Source organism: Rhipicephalus sanguineus, chromosome 11 (assembly GCF_013339695.2).
Source record: "Rhipicephalus sanguineus isolate Rsan-2018 chromosome 11, BIME_Rsan_1.4, whole genome shotgun sequence".
Classification (NCBI taxonomy): Eukaryota; Metazoa; Arthropoda; class Arachnida; order Ixodida; family Ixodidae; genus Rhipicephalus; species Rhipicephalus sanguineus.
In genome coordinates this window covers 132,853,712-132,873,822 of record NC_051186.1, presented here as the reverse complement: position 1 = coordinate 132,873,822, position 20,111 = coordinate 132,853,712, and the positions used below count along the sequence as shown (strand labels likewise).

Below are 20,111 nucleotides of genomic sequence, written 5' to 3'. Positions count from 1 at the left end.
TCCTAATACCCTGCCTCTTTTACATAAAAAAAAATCCTACATAGATGAAAAAGCACGTAAACAATGTGTTAGGTGATAATTAACAAAGTAAGCAATTATTTTTATTCAATTTCCTGAACACATTTTCAAACACACATGCTTGGTTAACAGTGTCGCTGAGTATGAATTTTATTTTAAGGAAAAAGCAATTCACCATTCCTTTCTACTGGTTAGTCACTAAGCGTCTCACTTTTCAAGCTGTTGCAACATTCATAACATAAGACAAGCATTCCAGCACATCTCAATATGTTTATCTACCATTGTGTTAAATAAAAGCTATTTTATTACACTGGCTTGACCCACCATGGCAGCTCAACATGCAACATGTTGCACTATTAATCTAAAGGAGGTGGACTAGATCTTGGGCCAAGGTGGCCACTTTGCAATGTGTGTCAAATGCAAGAACATCTGTGTACATATTTAGATGAATGTTAAAAAACCCGAAGTAGTCAAATATGATCCAGAGTCCCCCACTACACCCTGCTTCATTATCATATAGTTATAAATACATCCTGTACATAAAGACCCACAAGTTATTATTATGAGACTTGAATACCTATATATTAGACATGGACGTAACATGAAGTTGGAAATAAGGCACCATTAATCCACACGATCAGCCACCCTGCCTACCCCATTCATTTGAACTCTTTTGTGACAGACACTGGAGATAAAAGACAATCGCCTGTAAAGCGACAAGTTATTGTTGAATTCTGGACAGCAAACTTGCAAGTAACAGATATGTTTTTAACATGAAAGGCAGCACCATTAGCTGCTAAGCACGGTTTTACCCACCATGGAAAGCAATGGAAAAAATGACACAAATGCACCATTAGCTGCTAAGCACGGTTTTACCCACTGTGGAAAGCAATGGAAAATGACACACATGCACTCACTGTTTATTATAACTTCTGCAAAAAGCGAAGTGGGTCAGTAAGTTATAAAACATGGAGACCTTGCAAGGCAAATCCAGTGTAGAGAAACACTTCAAGAATATCAAGGCAAGGAGGGTGACTGTGTGCAGGTGGTGCGAGGAAAAAGAATGACAGGAGTGCATGGGTTGAAGAAGAAGGTGATTACATTAATGTTATGATATCAAAAACTAGGGGGCAAGGGTTCGGTAAAAAAGTGAGAAGACTGATAACGATAGGCACTTTTATCTTCTGTGCAATATGATTTACATTATTTGAAGGCACAAAAAGTTGGAAGGCTACTACAAAAGGATGTTATAGACACATTTGAAAAAATTAATGCAATATTAATTCCAACAGCTCCTTCAGAAGCTTTTGCTATTGATGAGCAGATCACTGACCCGCTTACTATGTATTTGAACGACACTTTTACGGTTGCAAATGTAAAAGCACCTGGGTATGTAAATACTGAAATGATTGCAGCTATGCCAAAAGAGCCGTTAGATAAAATAATTGAGCGGGTACCAACGGGGTGCTTAGCAGAAGTCCATGAAATTGCAAGAGCTGCTTTATACTTAGAATACATATTAGGACTTAGGTCATTATAACAAAGCGCTTCAATTATATAAAATGCTTTTAAGTGTATGCAAAGATATTCCAGGAGAAAACAAACAAGATATATCGGAACTATAAGGAGTCCCACTTGCGCTGCTCTCAATGAACAAGCACCACAGTGCGCGGCTGACGTTACACCTCACACAGCATTCCCTCAACAACAAATCTACCCTGCAAATGCAAGCAAAGCAGTAAGCGGCACATTTGCTGACATAAACAAGCCATCGTGCCTACCTCCAAGAAAATGTCACAATAAATAAGTAATGAAAAAAAGAAATGTCACGGGGGAGAAAAAGGATTAGTGTCTCTGTGTAGCAGTCCACCAAACAAACTGCATAGCATTAAAGCAAATGGTACATATTGAATTTTTGGAACAGGCTGTAGCTTTCTCTCATTCTTATTTTACTCATAGGGTGCGTAACTCGATATAACGGTCGATCAGCAAATGAAAATATGGTACCCTGCTTATAGAAGGACCCTCATATAAGGAGCAAAAACTGCTCCCTGGTACATGTCTCTTTGAAGGATGGTCAACTGTATTGTAAATTGCACTGTCTAACTTGTCTTGGTACATTGTCAAAGCACTTCTGACCTACAAAGCCCTACAAAAGCAATGCTTCTTTCCTTACTATGCCGCAGAAAATTACGAGTTGCTTGGTTGCAATGGATGATCTCTGCTTGCAAAATATGGCAATAATGTGCTGAAATAAAACTTGTTCAGTTTCACTTTGCATTGCTGCCAAGCTGCATCATCATACTTGATTCTCTCAACCACAAGAAACTGGGGAGAGTACACTACAAAATCTGCCCAGGAAAGCCCACAGATAGCCATTTGCCCAAGAAGCTGATAATAATACTGGTGCCGACGATCAAGCCTGAAAACATTGTCAGTATCCTTGTACAGGCACGATCCTTGAGTGGTTGGCTCATCCATGTCCTTCATCGAATATGGACACTTCACTTCAATGATGCCATGGGAGTTCTCTTGTGGGTCCCACACAATCCGGTCTGGTGAAGCGCCGAGCCATGGGCTTGTTGGACTTACAACCAGTCCACAGTGAAAGGTCTGGACGTCGTGCAAAGCAGTGCGAAGTGCCGCCTCGTATCGCCGTACTGCCTGTCGCTCATTGGAGATGCCATACCTAATGGTGGAGTAATGCGCACATTACATTGTGCCGCAAATTATATTTTGGCTTCTAGAAACACATCAATACACCAACAACAGTTGGAACATAAACGCATGCTGCAGATGCATTTGAAGATAGTGCAGTATAACTACTTTCTAAATATGCTATCATTGTTTTTCTAAGGTAAACACAGTCTCAGGGGATTATGCAAGAAACGACATGAATAATAGAGTCAAGGGGACAGTAAAAAGATGAAAAAACAGGAGATTATGCTATAGCATGGTCTCACGTTCGTTTATTTGGTCCTTGTTGCTTTACGCTAGTAATTATGTTCCACTATGCTTGATACCAACTGGCCAAACTATCCACCTTAACAGTCCAGCATAAGCAAGATTTTATTTTAGAAAAAATGCATATGTATGCACACAAACTGCGAAAGTTTCAAAAAGATTTGGCCCCCCTCCTCTCTGGCTACATTTATTTGTGCACGGTTGTCACTGTACTCATTCACGTCACACAATATTCTGACTAAACAGCACGTCCCCTGAAACCAATTTACTGTCTAACATTCATAGTGCCACTGATATTGATACTTACTGTACAGCCCTCACCCGTGACAGGTCCTTGTCACTTGTCAAGTTCTGCAGTCCTTTCGGTGTCCATTTCTCACGGGCAACAACAGTCCCAAAGTTGGAGGCAGTCAGGCGATACTTTCGGGCCTTCTTCCACTCAGTACTTTTGCTCTGCTGCCGGCTACTCTTTTCCAGGAGACGAGCATCTTGAATTGATTGGATCAATGTCTGTAAAAAAACGAAAAGAGAAAAGGTACAGGCAAAGCGCCTAGACCAACCAGGCTAACAGGTGGGCTATATTACTTTTACAAAACATGTTTGATCTAAAATTGCCTAAATGACAACTGAAATGCAACAACGTTAGGTAGCTCAAATTTTTTTTTGCAGCAATCGTCTGCGGATGTTCGTCAATATTAACATCAGTAAGACACCATATTGCTAGTCAAAATGAGTCATGTTTGAGGTCTTTACTGCAATCGAACTCCACACGCTACACCATGTAGCAGCACCATCACGATGTGTCTATGTGGCATGTGTCTGGATACATATGATGCAGGCTTGAGTAAGCTCAGCATTGGGCAAACTTGAAAGATTTCTTTATGTTTTCCAAGACAAGTACACACGCGTTGAGCCTAGTTGGTCTGATGGTTGACTTCGAACCCTCAAAACAAACTGATGAAAACTCGAAACAAAACAAACCCATTCTAACATCAACCACCAAGTGGTACACATTGCAGAGAAAAAAGGTTAGGCCCAAAGACACAAACATACCATGACTTTTGTGAGATCTTGAAGGGATGCTAATCACTTTATAAAAAGTGTGCAAATTTTGCCGACAGTCAGACCACTGGTAACCTTCGCTTATTCAACACAGTCACATCGTGGAAATGACTACTGATCCTCCTAGCTTTACAGATATTGAAATTTGTTGCACTTTTAGTACTTCCAAGTGCTGCTTCAATATATTCTTTACTTACCTCAAATATGGCTCTTTCTTTATTTGGCAGGCTCACAGATGATGAAGCAAACACTGTTGTTGACGTAAATAAGTCGGGTTCAGGTGGTGTTGGGTGATGAGGATGTGCTGTCACACCCAACTGAATGTCCGGGCTTATATACGTTGTGAAGTGGTGAGGCAGTACAGTCTTTTGGCACCACAGCAAACTTCCCACACAAGTTTCCCCAAAAGTAGACGTTGCGGGCACTGCCTTCATGTTCCTGAGGTGTCTTGCAAATGGAGACGGTGCATGAGTTTCTAATGCCTCTCCATATTTGAGAGCAGCCAGCTGTACTTCATGTGCAAGTCTTGGTCTCTTGCGTGCTTCATAGAGCCTTGAAGGAGTGGGACGCTCAAGTCCACCAGGTCTCGGAGCCCTCCAGTCAAGTTCATCTACACCACACGCCGTTATTTTTTCTCCTCGTGGACGTCTCCACTGCTGTGGCAATTCAGTGCAAGAAAGCTCAGGTGGCGCTTCGTTATAGCCATTCTCCTTGAGCAGCAAAACCACCTTAAGTAGCCCCAGAATGTGATGGCAGGCACCATTTTCTCTTACAGCACATTCACACGTGCAATCTTGAATGCTCCCATCATGGAAGAAAGTAGCGGACACTTTGTACGCAGGAGCTGTCTTTTTTGGCTCCTGTAGCAGAGTGCGCGCACACGAATAAGCGTTGAGTCACTGAAAAAAAAAAAAGAGGGTATTCATTATCATGGTATATGTAGTACTTGTTTCTGATGACATTTTCACATATCACTGTAGATAATAGAGAGTGCAATGATTGCAAACATAGGCAGGAACATAATAAGAGGGTGGGGGGGGGGGGGGAATTCGCTCTTTGTAACATTTATTATTTTGCAAGCAGCACCTGAACGTTCATATACCACAGATTAACTGACACTACAGAGAGCACTGAGAACATAACTTGTTCAAATAGTACAAGTGGGAAATGAATGTGTTTGTTGCTTTTCATGCAACAAGTGGATGCACCTCACACAGACCTGAAAAACACGTGGCTGGTTTGCAGCTTGTGCAAGAGCATTTTCGTGAGTGCGTGCCTGTGTGTGTAGCCCGCACCAGAGGAGAAGGTAGGAGCACTGCCAAGCTGCCCTCCCTCCCCCTTGGGGGTCCCAGCGCACGGCCTATGTTGAGAAATACCAAACACTACTTAAGCAGAGCACTTGTTCACGCACAGGAACGCTAAAAAGAACCACAAACGGCAGATCGTGCGACCTGGGGCTAAATTCTCAGCGGATCACTTTCACGACAAACGACTGATGCGTTCGGCCGTCACCGCGGTCCGGACACCGTGCCAACATGCTACTGCCAGCAACCTGGTCACTCGCCGACGCATCCGATGCTAATTTCGCGAAAGCGAAATTAGCCCCAGATAACAGCGCAGTTCACCGAAGAGTCGTTGCTCGCACGTGTGCCGAGCGATCTGTTCGATGCTAGCAAGTGCTCGCGAACACCGCGCGCACCAACATTCGTATTAGCATTTAGCGTCATCGTATACTTAGCTTGATACAGAACACTACCACGCGAGCGGCAGCTCAATGAAGTGACTTACCTATCTGTGTACGAAGACGTTTCGATCGAAGCGGTTTGGACGTAGCTTTCCACAGCAAACTTGTGACTTCGTTCATCGTTGTGCTTCGCTAACCTTTTTGAGGCGCTGTAGGCTTCCACTTTTTCTTCCGTAAGAGTCTCCGGAATAACTGCGAGACTTTTGGACCACGACATCACCACCAAAACAGTAAGCGAGACGCTGTAGTGTGGGATATCCGACACTGCCCATGCAACTGCCTGAAGTGACGCCCTACTAATGGCGGACGGCAAAAAAATCAGTGTGGCCAGACTGAATTAGGAAAATCTCCTATTGGGAACAACGAAATTAATGATTCGTGATCCAAAATAGATCCCGTTACGCTATTTTTGGGATAAGCGCGATCACCTTTTCCTGTGGACCTCCTCGGAAAGTCTGCCATGGATCCAGGAACTGAGGATATTTTAGGTCGAATATGGGATATACTCGTAGCTGCCATTGGTAGCTATGATTGGGAATTCGCTCCATAAAAAGCGCCGAAGATATCGCCCTGTCGGCGCGTGTTAGTTGTATTTATGTGTACTTGCGACCGCGCTAAACACGCCTTTGGTATTTCGCTAGTTACTGGCACCACTAGCGCGATAGCTTTACGCCTGGGCCATGGCCTGGGCGATGCATGGTTCGGGTGGCTCGGTGTCTCATGCTAGAGCCTGCGGTCCGTGGAGGATGCGAGTTCGAACCGTTATTCAGCATGTTATTCAGCAACAAAAGAGCCGCCCGTGAGCCGAAATGCGAACCGAAACTAGGTCCACCGCGCTGTGGATCCTTATCTTATTTATGTTTGACTTAGTACATACTTATCAACTGCGAGTGCTACAAACTCTTACATTCACTAGTTTTTTTTTTATATGACTTGATCGCGAGAATCAACCGATCCGTGCCATATCCGTGCCATAGAGATCCGTGCCAATCCGCGCCGTTCCGTGTTTTGTTTGTCTCCATGTTTGTTTGTTTGCGTTCTTTGGAGGCCGTGAGATTTTTGCCTTTTGTGGCGGGCACTTTATTCCAGGCGTTATTATTCTACGATATTCATCGGACGCTGACGCTTATCACCACGTGCTATGTGTCTTCAACAGCCGTGCTTTGTTACATCATGTCAACGACGCTCTCTGCTTCATGAGTGTTGCGTACCTCAACCTTTTTTGTGCACAGTCGATGTTTCCTGGGGCGGCGTTTGTCCCGCTGTGTTTGGCGTCATTCGACGTTCCTCGAGTGAGCGTCGCTGAAAATTCTCATCACTCGGTCGTCGTACGGAGGGATGGAGCAGATTACATGCAACATCAGGGGTTGTCCCAACGAGTATGAGCTGAGCGACCCGTCTCACCTGCTGTACGTTTGCACGGCGGACGATATACGATGCAGGGAATGGCTTGCCACGATACCCAAGCTCTCGCTCAGCGACGCGGCCGTCAGCAGACTGTGTGTGTGTTCTCTACACTTCGAGCGTGGAGCTAACGTCAGCGGCGATGCATTGCCGACCATCTTTCCGCCAGTGCCAGGACTTGGCGTCATTGGGTGTGAGCCACAACAACTACAGAGTGATACGCGATGCAATGAACGAAGTGACGTAAGTTCGCGAGGTTACCACCCTTAAGAAAGCGCGTTGTTTCACGAAGCAAAACTCTAAATCTAACGCTTAATGTAGCGCTAATTCTGCTCTAATCCAGCGCTAATTTTGTGGTTAATGTAGCGCTAATGTAGTAGTTGTGTAGTTCTAAACCCCGCGCTAAATCAAGGGAACGCCCCCCCCACCCCTAGCCCACTAGTCACCGAAGGAGAGGGAGGCGCAGAGTCTGCCGCATACATTGACTTAACAGGGAGGGGGGCCGCCACGATGACCCCCCCCCCCCCTTCCCGAAGGGGAACCCTGCGCACGCCTATGCCTGCGCTAGTGTCATTCTTGTGTAGGCCCTGGTGCAGTTTTAAATCCTGCGCTTAATGCAGCTCCACTACGGTGAAATCTGTGGAAGTGCGTAGCGAGGGCAACCCATCATTCCCCCTGGCAATCGGGAGAGTATTTCGGCCGCGCGTTAGAAAAGTCACGTGGTACACAGAGCTGCTCCGCGCGCGGTGGTCGCGGTTGCCTAGGCGACGAAGACGCGGCCGCGGCGGCACTCCGACCGTCGTTGGGTTCTGCGGCAGTGCCACGTTTCCTTTGGTATTACAACGTATTCAGTGGGCATTGCGATGAAGCAGTAACTGCATGAGCTGCACGTCACAGCGCACAAATGCAACATTCAAGGGTAAAATTTAGCACAGCTTCACTGACTTGGCGTCGCGAAGACTGATGAAACTGCGGAGCTGGTGCCTTTTCCTTGGCTTTGGGGTGCGTTTTTTACTAAGTACTATTTTAGCTGTCGATACAGCGATAATAATATGACGCCGCTAAACGGTGCAGCTCCTGCTTTGGCCACTCGCAAGCCAGGATCGGATTCCCTTCGTTGCTGGGCGGCCGACGTCTCTCTTCCCGATGAGTTTTGTCGTGCAGTTGCCGCGACACGCCTCTCTCACTCGAAACTCGGGGTCGGCCCGTCATCGTTGGGCCCATATGCTCTAGCGAATTCCCATCATATTTCCCGCCGCGCCGCTTCCTCTCCCAAAGACTGAACCTTGTTCGTACTCGTCATACTCGTCGCCGAACGCCGTAATGCTCTGCGCCGACAGTGCACGCTTTTGTACTGCTTTGTTCACTCAGAATTTATTCTTGCAGCAACAACGAAATGAAACAATGTTAGTGCTGTTAAATCAAGGTGTGCGGCCTTAGGTAGGGGGCACTCTTGTAAGCTCAGTGCGAGCAGTCCGGCCGCATTAGAATTGCAATGGCAATGCAAACACGATAGCCTAACTCTCCTGCAGGCGCAATTTTTGCTGCACAGTTAGAATATTTAACTAACAAACTCTTTTTCCTGCATGCTTGTTTGTTATAGCTATGGTTTGTTCTGCTTATTAAAGCAGGCCGATCCTCAACTAAGCTAAGCTAGTCATGGAGGAAGTGTGATCATTAGCGGTGACAGCTTTGGTTGAACAAGTGTTTTGTAAACCAGTTACCTTGTGTCTTTGCTGTGGGTGTTGAATTATCGATTCTTATAGTGGGATGGATCTACGTGATTTTTTTAACCTCTTGCTGCATGCGTTTACGCTCGTTGTTTAGCCTGGTTTTGTGTAAAGAAAAATGCTGTGCAATCGTGTTGGAATCACTGTCCTGTGGCAAATTAGTATTCTCATTGTGGGGCTGTTATGCTCATTGCCAGCCAGATCACAAGTTACTCCTGCCATTTGCTGAGCTATATTTAATGCAGACGCTCCCCCGTGTAACAGACTCATTGACTGCCAGAAACAGCTACCTGGTTTCCAATGTTATTGATAGCTTGCACTTGACATCATGGGTGAAGATTCTTAACATGATGGTGCTCCGGCATGGCGGCTATGATGGCATCGAGGCAGCATAATCGCGTTGCGGTTAACGTCACAGCCAGTATGTCATTGGCCCCGGTGCATGAATAAGAAGAGGCCTGCAGGCAATCTACTGATAACATTGACATGGCATCAGAAACTTCGCGTCCCATCACATTGACACTCCAGCATGACGGTTTCACTGACGTCGTTGCAAGCCACGTAGAGCTGCTTACCACTGTTAGAAGCAAGAGCATCACCTTAATCACACAGGAATATAACGTTGAGCATATGCAAGCGCACCATTGTGCCCCACTTTAGACTTGCCATCACTGCATTGGGCCAAAGTTGTTAGAATTTCTCACAACTGTGAGGGTGCTTGACCCTTAGGTGCAGGATAAACTAGAAAGCTTTTGCTTAAAGGCTTGCCAGTGCGCCAACCTTCCCACTCTAGCGAAGGGTGTTGTCGCACCAACTTATTGGTCTGCAAAGTGTGTAAAGTGGACGCTCTCTGAATTGCAGGATAAAGAGGCACCTGGAGGTGCACAGATGCTCTGGTAGACTTCATATATGCTGTGTTCAGATATTCCAGTATTTGACATATTGAAGGGACACTAAAGAGAAACAATGAATTGGTTTAGATTGGTAAAGTGTGCTCGGAGAACTCTTGTGTAGTTTATTTCACCACCATAGGTTTATTATTAGAGGAGAAAACCAAGTTCAAAGTTTCATTATTAAATTTCGCGCCGAACTTTGTGATTCGTGACGTAAAACATTTCAAAGAGCATTTAACGCATTTTGGCGTCACTGGCCTGACGAAATTTCCACAAACTAGTTATGTCAAGTCTCTGGCCCCCTCAGAGGACAATGTACTTCGATTTAACCGGTTAGGAACTACGTAGGCCCAAGCAGGCGCCTTCAAAAATACGTGATATCATGGCAAATGGTGCGGGAATTCCAAGGTGGCGTCGCCACCTGTATTTTCTTTTTGCGCGTTTTCTCGCTTATTAAGTGTCTTCTCGCAGCAAGCATGGTGTTTTTGGTATCGTGGAAGACTACTTTACTAATGCGAGAAAAATCGTTTTGCTCTTTAGTGTCCCTTTGAATGGATGCTGACACCAATTTTTGAAGCTGAATTACTGTGCCATATAAATCTCCTGAATACAGAGACGGCTCTGAGCAAGCGTGAAGCTCAGTAAAGGCTGATGAGATATTTATACCCGACATCCTGCTCTGTAGGATAAACATCTTCCATCGTAACAATATCTTATTTTGACATTAAAGTTGATTTTCTCCTGAGGCACCTACTGACATCTACACTATTGTGACATCAGGCTGCAGTATCAATTTTAGTGATTTCACGCGCCAGCGTGGTTAGTTGTGATGACGTTGGGCACCAAAACATTCAAAATGGCCGCTTGTGCATCACCAGTGGAGCCACGTAGCGGAGCCGCCGTGGAAACGTCACGGTCTCTTGTGCGAGCACATGACGAGAAGCTCATACCGTGTCGTGATGTCAGGGTAGAGTTGGAACGAGAACTAGCTTTTAAGTACGTATCATGATTAATTTTTCAGGTTGCACTCGCCCTTACCAGTACATTTTCTGGCTCCTGAAGGCTTGGTCTTTCATTTGACACAAAACAACAACTGAAAATTTTCATGTCAATACCACTTTAAATTTTTTGTTCCTTCATTGTCAGCTAAAGAAATATGTTTCATGCCCTCTTCATATAAAAGTCCTCTCATGCCCTCTCAATATACAAGTTGCAACAGCATAGAGCAAGAACACACGGTAAATGAAAGCGTTTGTGGTCAATGGCCCTACCATGTGTCATGGGAGTTGAAATTTTCTGATATGACCAGTCATATCAGAACAAAAAGTAGCGCAAAAAGAGCAAAAAGTAACAGTGTTATGGTTACCTAAGCCGAAAAAGTAACTCTGTTGCAGTTACAGTTGCAGAGTTTCCAAAAGTAACTTGTTACAGTTAAAGTTATTGTGAAAAAGTAACGTTGTTACTTTTCCGTTACTGTATGAATTAAGTAATAGATCACAAAAAAATGATTTATTTAATCAAAATGTGTGAAGGCGTGCAGGTAGTCAAAATTGCATGTGGTAAAACCCTAGGCGAAGGAAACCTATAAAAAGGGGGCCCAACACAAGCAATCCTTGTGTACGCATCATTCTGTCGCATCAATAAACGTCCTTGGATACTAGAACTGGAAAACGTGGTTGATGCTCTGGAACAACGGCAGTATCCTACAACGTTTATTAACGATATCCAGAAATGCATACGAAGTGGAACGGGGAGTGCATCACGAGTGAAGACGGCATCCATTGTGTACATTCCTTATGTTCAAGGTGTATCACACCCTATTCGGAGAGCTCTGCGTCCACTGGGCATACAAACCTTTTTTAAGCCCCGTTATACCTTGAGACATGTGTTCGCATGAAACCCAAAGACCATACACCTGCGGACGATCAGAGCCAATCAGAGCGGGGTCATCTAAAAGTACAATGTGGGAATTGCGACGCGACTTACATCGAAAGAGGCAGGAAAAACGGGATGTTGCTAAAGCAATCCATGCAACGCATTCTTCGATGGGGCTTGCTGAACATTGCTGGACAACAGCGCATAGTTTTGACCTAAACAATTGGACGACGCTGGTTCATGAACGAAGGTAGGGGGGAAGAACACTCCTGGAATCGTGGTTCACTCGCCGCGACGCGTGGGCTTGCAACAACCTGAGAATGCCACCTGCATAGGAGGCGAAACGTCTGTCATATTGTTAATAATTGTTGTGTTATGTCGGAGTAAACCATTTACAATCACTTCCAAAGAGGTTTTAAAAAATTGCTTCGTTAGTTCACGGTATTGCTGGCTCTCAGCCGTTTTGCGCGCTGCGGCTTTCTAGCCGCCTGTCAAACAGGATTAGCTCGGAGCCACGGACAAAGGAGATTATAAACTAGGCATCCTAATGCTCCACAGGTACACCAAGAACAGAGCTACAAGCTCAAGTGACAAAAATGATATATATTCCGAAAAAACAAACAAACAAAAGAATGGACGTGAACTTAGCAAGCTGTTCAATTGCACCATGATTGATTTATGATATCTAGTTTACAAGTAAACATGAAGTTGCGTTAAAGACCAACCTCTGACTTCGGTCTTCTGCAGGGCAAATAATCCTCTTAGCAACCTCCTTTCCTAAATGGCGAGGGGAGCCCTATTGTGGAAAGTTGAAAGATGTATAGAGGATATGGTAAAGAAGGAAGTTCAAAAAAGTGGAAAGCGTTTAATGTAGGCCTTTAATGAGTTTTGCAGTTGGATAAATTTTTATAAAAACAGAAGTAACTGTAACAGTATTTCCCGTTACAGTTACCGTGTGAAAAAGTACTAGTGTTACAGTTACAGGTTCCTCTAACTTAAATGCAATTAGTTATCGGTAACACGTTACTAGTAACTAGTTACTGCCCAAGACTGGATATGACATCATGTCACTGTCTATGAACAGCATGTGCTGAAACTTCACATTTCAACAGTAGCACTATAACAGACTGGCAGAGGAAATGACCTTCAATAGGTATGCATAAATGTTCAAAAATTTCATACATTTAATTAAATGCCTGCACATTGTAAGTATGAATATCTTTCTAGTAGGTGAGAAATATTTTCACTTGTCAGCTGCACCGAAGTAAAGACGAAATCGGCACGAAATTTTTATCAACTTCATTCTTGTGGACATGCCATAGGCATAAGTCATAACCTATTCTATTCAGCGGGGCTAAATTGCTTGGAGGGCCAGGCATTATTGGCTACATTATGATTATTTTCGCTCTCAGAAATGTTCTATGCATGCAGAGGAGCAGCTTATTTGCTCCTGATGCCCCATTCATGCTTCTAAGGCCTCAATTCTGAATACCAGGATGCCGACATATTTTATAACAATTGTAAAAACGGGTGTTCAGTACTTGAAGAGTTCTCGATTTGCTTTTGTTGTTGCTCAATTTGCATTTGATTCTGTCATTAGAAGCACCATTCGTGCACACCACATTTTGCATGTGCTGCAGTTTTGGGTAACCAATATGCCACTCGTATTTAAGCACATGTTCAGCTCTTGACCTGACCCGCCAGCATTGTGCTAGAGCGCTGGAGCATTTACCCTCCTGGGAGTGTGCATCACCATATATGGACCCTGGATGCATCAAGCATTAGCTTGTCTCTTGTAATTCTATATGACCTATGGTTGTCGTGGCTTTTGTATCGGGCAGTGTACCTGGCCAGTGCTCATTCTTCATAGCATTACCTCTTGCAAGAAACATCAAGGGAAACGCCCTTGTTTCTTGCATTGAAAGCCAGTAGTGTTTTTTCAATACAATTAAAGGGGTCGGGCTTGGTGAAAAAACACATCCTGTGGAAAGCAGACACTGCTATAAACAGCTCAGCCTAATCTCGCAGTTATGCGCGGCAAGTGGAGTGCGAAGTTGCCATTTTCTCAGGTGCTCTCTTTTCATACAGAGGCCTGTGCTCACTCTCTTTGGAGCTGCAGGCACCTGCCGCTTGACGTGAAACAGCACGTAACATGCAATCGGCTAATAGCTGACATAAATAAAGAGCGGCGTTTACATCAGATGCGCTTTTTGTGACGGGGTACCGCCACGTGCAAGTGCCGTGCTCCATAGTCTGCTAACATTACATAGTAGTCACACCAGTGAGCACAGGAATCACAAAGGGAGAGAGTTATCGTGTTTCATCATACTTGCTCAAGGTCATGGTGCGCTGACGCAACTTCTTTCCCCCATGCCTCCCTGAGTAGCATCCAGTGCGCTCGTCACAACAGGAGGAGAGAGAAAGGGCTTAAAGTGCGCGACAACCCCCTGCAACTCTGCTCGTTCTTGACGGATTCGAGAAATTTTAGCGGTAATAGATTCGTGAGGCAATAAACTCCGATACTGAGGTCATTTGATAATTACTTGGAAAAGCGGTTCAGCACTCCTTTAATAACAAAAAATAACACGCTTTGTGCGTTCCTTGGCTTCCATATCTGTTGGCTTTTTGCAGTTTTTCCTACTAAAATTGGCCCATCGATTGATTCGCCCTTCGTTTTGTTCATTTTGCGATGTGCACCACTTGCCTCGTTCACGAAGGCTGCTTAACTGTCTTGCAGCTGGCCTGGCACTTTTGGCTTCCATGCCTTTAGCCATTTTCCCCAGAGGCAGCTTATGCGAATTATCTTAAAGGGACCGACAACTGGCCAGAACGTGTGATTAGATCCTGGTGGAAATGAAAAGACCGTGAATTAAAGTGACAGATTCAAGCACCCTTTTCGCGATCCAAGTAGGATTTATACTTTTAAATTGCGTTTAAAAGTCACAAGAAACTGGTATGTCGCGCAGCCTAATGGAAAAGCCTTGAAGCTGGACTATGGACTCGTTCACTTTGCTTACTTTGCTGCGCATAGTCTGATGCTTCCACGCGCACCACAATTAGCGCTAAAAATTAGAGTATGTATATTGTGACGGAGAAATATCATTATTTATCCCATTATATATCATTATCCGGTGCTGCTTACAAGGTTAAAAATAGGTTGCATGCTGAAAAGCAGCACTGCCTTTGCTGCAACTAGTGGAACATGTCGTGCCGGGGCGAACTGCCTCGCAGAAACACTAACCGCTCTCGCACTCATCTCCCGTTATTTGCAGCATGTGTTGTTTGTACAAGACTTCATAATTGCTGCAGAACAAAAATTTGTTTAACAATGTTTTTTGCGTTGCCATTCCGTGATTAGACACTGTGACCGGTACGCTTTCCGTTGCGCTACAGAAAACCGGCACCATAAAAACTTGTTGTCGGTCTCTTTAAGCGCCACAGCAACAACTACTGGCTGTATACCTCCCCCATAATACACAGAATATTTAATGGTAATCCAAACTAGATAGCAGTGTCTCTTGAGCAGTCGTGACGCACTAACTGCTGCAGCTCGTGTCATCAACTTTTGCTACCTGAAATGAATGGTTGTGAAATGTTGGAACTCTGAGAAGCCACAACTTGAAATAGCCTTGCTAATAAAGCATTAATGTAAAGGTAGCGCCGTCTCTTCACTCATTCCCAACAACTGTAACGAATTCATTCTATATTCATTTGCAGCTGGCTTTTTCCCCCAACCCTTCATTTAATCCTGACATGTATAACGAACTCTTTCTATGTTAATTTTATTAATTTGTAGGACCATCTGCAACCAAGAAACTGCTTTGTTAGAAAGCAGTGAATGTCTAATTGCCTTGTCACGCATCCATGTATGTTCATAGTTGAAATTTTATGAATACTTCTTTTGCTAAATATCTTCGTTTCACATACATGCCCCTTAATTTGAACTAGAGTCGCTTGGGAGCCTTTACCTATTTCGTTGGGCCACGGAAAGTTCATAAAACACACTATGTGCTCAAGAAAGTATATGAAATTATCTGGAGCTTCAACTTACATTGCGAAGGCTGATTAAACAGCGGAGCTGGTGGCACCAGCGCACCTTTCCTCCGCTCTGCACTCTCTTCCTCCTCTCTGACCAACCTCACCTGCGCTCGAGCGCGCGTGCTACCATTGGTCGACTCCTTTCACCGGCACAGACAGTCATGCTCCTGCTCTCTCCTCCTCTCCCGCCATAGATTCGCCTTTGCTCTCCTCCTCTCTACCCAGCTGCACCCTCTCCACGTTGCTACCCTCTCTCTACCAGGCTCGACTCGCTACACTAGGCTTCCCTCTCACCCACTTAGCTTTACGCATGCCCTCCCTCTCATCAGGCTTCGCTCTCGTAGCTGGGCGAGAAAGTGCAGACGACAATCCCCAGGGATTTACCTTGGTCTTAAACAGCTCCGCTGTTAATAAACTTTAAATTTCGAACGCATTGTGGCAGCAGCGGTGTAGTGATGCTCATTGGACAAATGGTGTCTTGAAGGGTTCCCTTCCATTTTCTTTACCACTCTCTCTCTCTTTTTTTTTTTCCAGATTGAGGACAGTGTACTGAAAACTTTGACAGACTTCTCAGAGACACAGCATGTCCAGACAGAATCTGATCCCGTGACAGGAGAACTAGTTGGTATCCAGAATGCCATGGAGCGGATGGCAGACGCAACGGAGCATATTCGTTGCAGCACACAGTAGTGATTAATGTAGTATTTAATTAAAAAATTTTTTTTTTCTCATATCTGCATTTCGCTTCGTTTTATCACCAAGTGGCAAGTGAAATGAGCTTCAGTACTTATATCCTCCATGTGTACTTTTGCTACATAAGTACTCCTTAATCTCTATTACTTTCGCTTTTGTCTCATCAATTCCTATTAAACTTAAAGTTACTGCTTTTGCTATTTTCTTCAAACTCGGCAGTTCTCTGCTTAACGTTTCTCATGTGTTGTTATGGTGTACTGGTGGTTAGTTAGTTAAAATATGTGCCTCTGTTCACCTTCATGTACTATTGCGCTGAGTATGAGCTACATCATGCGAGCGTGTGGCCTAGCGCTCTGCAAGGTTGTACAGTGGCGCCGATCATGGCATATTTTCGAGTTATCGGGAGGGAGTTTGGCTGCTCGTGCGAGCGCGCATCGCCCCCACTTGCTTGCTTTCACCCCCGAAGTTATCATTTTCGAAGCTGATATCACCACAGGTCTAAACGAGGGTGAGGATGAAAGCAAGTGGAGGCGATGCGCGCTAGCAGGGACAGCCACAGTCTCTCCCGATAACTAGAAAATATGCCATGATCGGCACCACTGCACAACCTTGCAGAGCGCTCAGCCACGCGCTTGCGCGATGTAGCTCATACTGAGCACGATAGTACCTCCCTACTTTTTCGTAAGGCCTCTGTCAGTGCAGCTGGTAATATTTTTGCCGTTCGATAAGTCCTTGGGATCTTATACTGGTAGAATAGGTGTTATCAATGAAACCTTTAGTCAGGGCAGAGTGAAACATTAGTCTTCATTTTAGAATAATAATTTACCAGTCTGAACTGCCCTATGTTTCACTTTGGGGTCTCTTTAAAGGGGTCCTGCAGCACCTTTTTAGCGTGGTCAGAAAACACTGCCGATTGGTAATTGAGGCTCCCGAGAACCTGTGAGCCATACATTATAGCGCAGCACGCGCCCTGGAAGTGGCAATTAATTCTCAGAGTCGGCTAGATATCGCTTGCTCTTCTCTCGACAAATGATGCCATAAACACAAAGTCCACGACCATTGGCTGATTTGAGCATCGTTAGCTGCATAGTTACACAGCCACCGCGGGATACCGCGATGTGCATGCATGCTTGCTCGCGATCACGCTGAAAGTGAGCCGCACATTCGAAGGGAAGAAAAGTGCTCAAGGTCATGATGTGCATTGACGAATGGATGTAGCACCTTGCCCCCTTGTTGTCCCCCACCCCCTGTGTAGCTTTCAGTGTGCTCGCTGGTATGAGAGGAGAGAAAAAGCGCTTAAAGCGTGCAACATACCCCTGTAACTCTGCTCGTATTTGAAGGATTCTAAAAGTTCTTGCGGCAGTCGACTCGTGAGGTAATAAATTCCTTTGATGAAGCCATTCAATGATTACTTGGAAAAGAGTTGCAGGGCCCCTTTAACCAACTTTTTTTTTTTACGTTCTCCAATTGAAAATATTGTATCTAATGCATTTCTTATCTTACTGGTTACTCACTAACCAGTACGTGGACTCGTACTATTTGTGTGCTTGTTAGTATGTGTATGAGCAAGTTCCAGCAAGTGCAAATGTGAGCGACTGTGAACGCAAGTGAGTGTGGACGGGTGTGTGTAAGATAGTGGGTATACATGATTGTGACTGAGTACATAACATGGGTGAGCGAGTGCGGGCAAGTACCCACTCATTCTGTCAACTTCATGTTTACTTCACTGTGCCGATAACTGCTCCCTGCGCTTATGATTGTCCTGTAGCAATGTTTCAGTTTGAATCATTTGTGTCCTGTAGTCTTCGTTGTTTTCTGATGGTACATGGACAATTTCTGTGAGTCTGTTCTGTGAAAGATACAATGTGGGCTTTCTTGTAATCCACTCTCAGTTGGTTTTCCATAGTGTGAGTAACGAAAAAGAACAGGATGCAAGAAGACGCGTGCAGTGCCATGTGTGTCCCTGTGTATCTTTATTCGTCCTGTCTTATACTCAAGTTATAAAAGACCTCTTTTATGAGTTCTTTGGTAAAATTGCAAGTGCTAAAGCATGCAGTATGCTCACCGGTATCCCCCTGCAGGCTTTTTTTATCCAGAGGGACATTGGTACATTGCACCATAGAAATGCTCAAGTTTTTTGTTTAGGGTTCAATATCAATCGCTCATGTTCTTGTGTCACCGTCTCTTGCCATAATAAACATTTTCATGCAGGTACACCTTGGCTTGGTGTTGTTCAATGCTTTACTGGCGATGTAAAGCATTCCATTACGGCATACATTGTGCACAAATTCTATTTCTGTAGAAAGAAAAATATGCTATACATTTCGAATTGGGGCGTGCTTGCTTTTATGCTGCATACAAGTTCTGTGAAAGTGAAGGACCACGATGGCGAACTTTAAAAACATTTCAAACTGTTTCAAGGTAGTATGGAAGAGCAAAAAGTCGTGAGTGTAGCAGCATGTACAGTGTAATTGCGGGTGTTGCATGCACTGCACTTGCTTCTGCAAGATTTCGCATAGGCAAAAACTGAAGGCTGTGTTGTATCCAGGTGCTCTGTAAGAATGAACATATAGACAGGCAAGAGAAAGTGCTTGTTGTGCTCATTCAGCCCTAGCACGACTCATAGCTGTTTCAGATAATGTTATATAAAAAAAAAAAAAAGATGGGCTTTGGGGAGGAATGGCAGCACCGAGAACTACAGCAAGGGGTGTCTGAGCACCGACTCCAGGATCTTCATTTCGTGAGCATGCTATCATCAACAGCCTTGTTTTGCATAATTGTTTTTGTTATTGTCTCAATTTCAGGGCTTCGTTGCAAGCTGCGTTACATGATACAGGCAACACTGCTGGCATCACCGGTACAACCTTCGCTGTTTCATCCCTGAAGTCTTCGGTTTTTCCCCTACTGTGTTGTTTTCCCTACTGTGTGGTGATGTTTTAAAATTGCTTCATGCAATGTTAGCTGGGTGTATCTATTATGAGAGACCTTGTGCAAGTGCAAAAGGTCTGTTGAAGTTAGTAGAGAAAGATGGAGAACTCTGTGTCTTTTGCTGATGTCTTTGTTTGCATCAGTTTTCTTGCTGTAGCTTTGTCGTGTTTCAGTGTAAAGAACTTTAACCTCCACCAGCAATCCTGATCTTCAGAGAACCCTTTCAATGCTTTAATGGCCAACCCTTTCAAACGAGGTTACAGCTTTATTTTCATTCAAAGTCACAGTGTGGTCTCTGCCATGCTGCTTTGGCGATAATTTACTTCCCTTATTGGCCCTTATCTACGCACCACCAATGACCGTTGTTGCAGTATTGCTTCTGTTGTTGAAGTTTTTTTGCATTAACAACTCATTGTTGTGTAACCTTAGAAACAAAAGCTTGTAGTGCCACCTATGACACCGACATTGAGACACAAGCGGTTACTAAAATACCATGATCTCGGTGAAGTTGATGCAGTGACTTGGTTACTCTGCAATAGCTCTGCTAACACTGCTAAAAAACATTGGCATTTTGCAAGAATGGTTCTGCATTGCTGATGATTTTGCAGACTGGCTTTCTCAATGCTGGTTTCTACTTGGCACCACAAACAGAAGGTGCAAAAAACTTTTTTTAGGATATAAATTGTACAGTTTACTTCGCAGTCAACTAAGGCACTTGTATTTGCATTGTAGCCAGTTTAATTACAATGCTCCACTATCAAC

At 44.4% G+C, this 20,111-nt stretch overlaps 1 protein-coding gene and 1 non-coding gene across 2 annotated transcripts; one reads left to right on the top strand and one right to left on the bottom strand.

Moving 5' to 3' along the window:
* Window positions 1–478: 478 nt before the first annotated feature.
* On the bottom strand, window positions 479–4,862 carry LOC119374179 (uncharacterized). The gene is made up of 3 exons (XM_037644238.2): window positions 4,242–4,862; window positions 3,290–3,492; window positions 479–2,707 (listed from the first exon to the last, which is right to left on the bottom strand). Exons 1-3 carry the CDS (start codon window positions 4,476–4,478, stop codon window positions 2,209–2,211), a joined length of 939 nt encoding a protein of 312 aa, XP_037500166.1. The 5' UTR covers window positions 4,479–4,862; the 3' UTR covers window positions 479–2,208.
* A 1,963-nt stretch (window positions 4,863–6,825) lies between these two features.
* On the top strand, window positions 6,826–18,328 carry LOC119374526 (uncharacterized). Its single transcript, XR_007414391.1, has 2 exons — window positions 6,826–7,435; window positions 16,263–18,328. It is a non-coding gene; the product is annotated as an uncharacterized LOC119374526 (transcript).
* The last annotated feature ends 1,783 nt before the right edge of the window (window positions 18,329–20,111 follow it).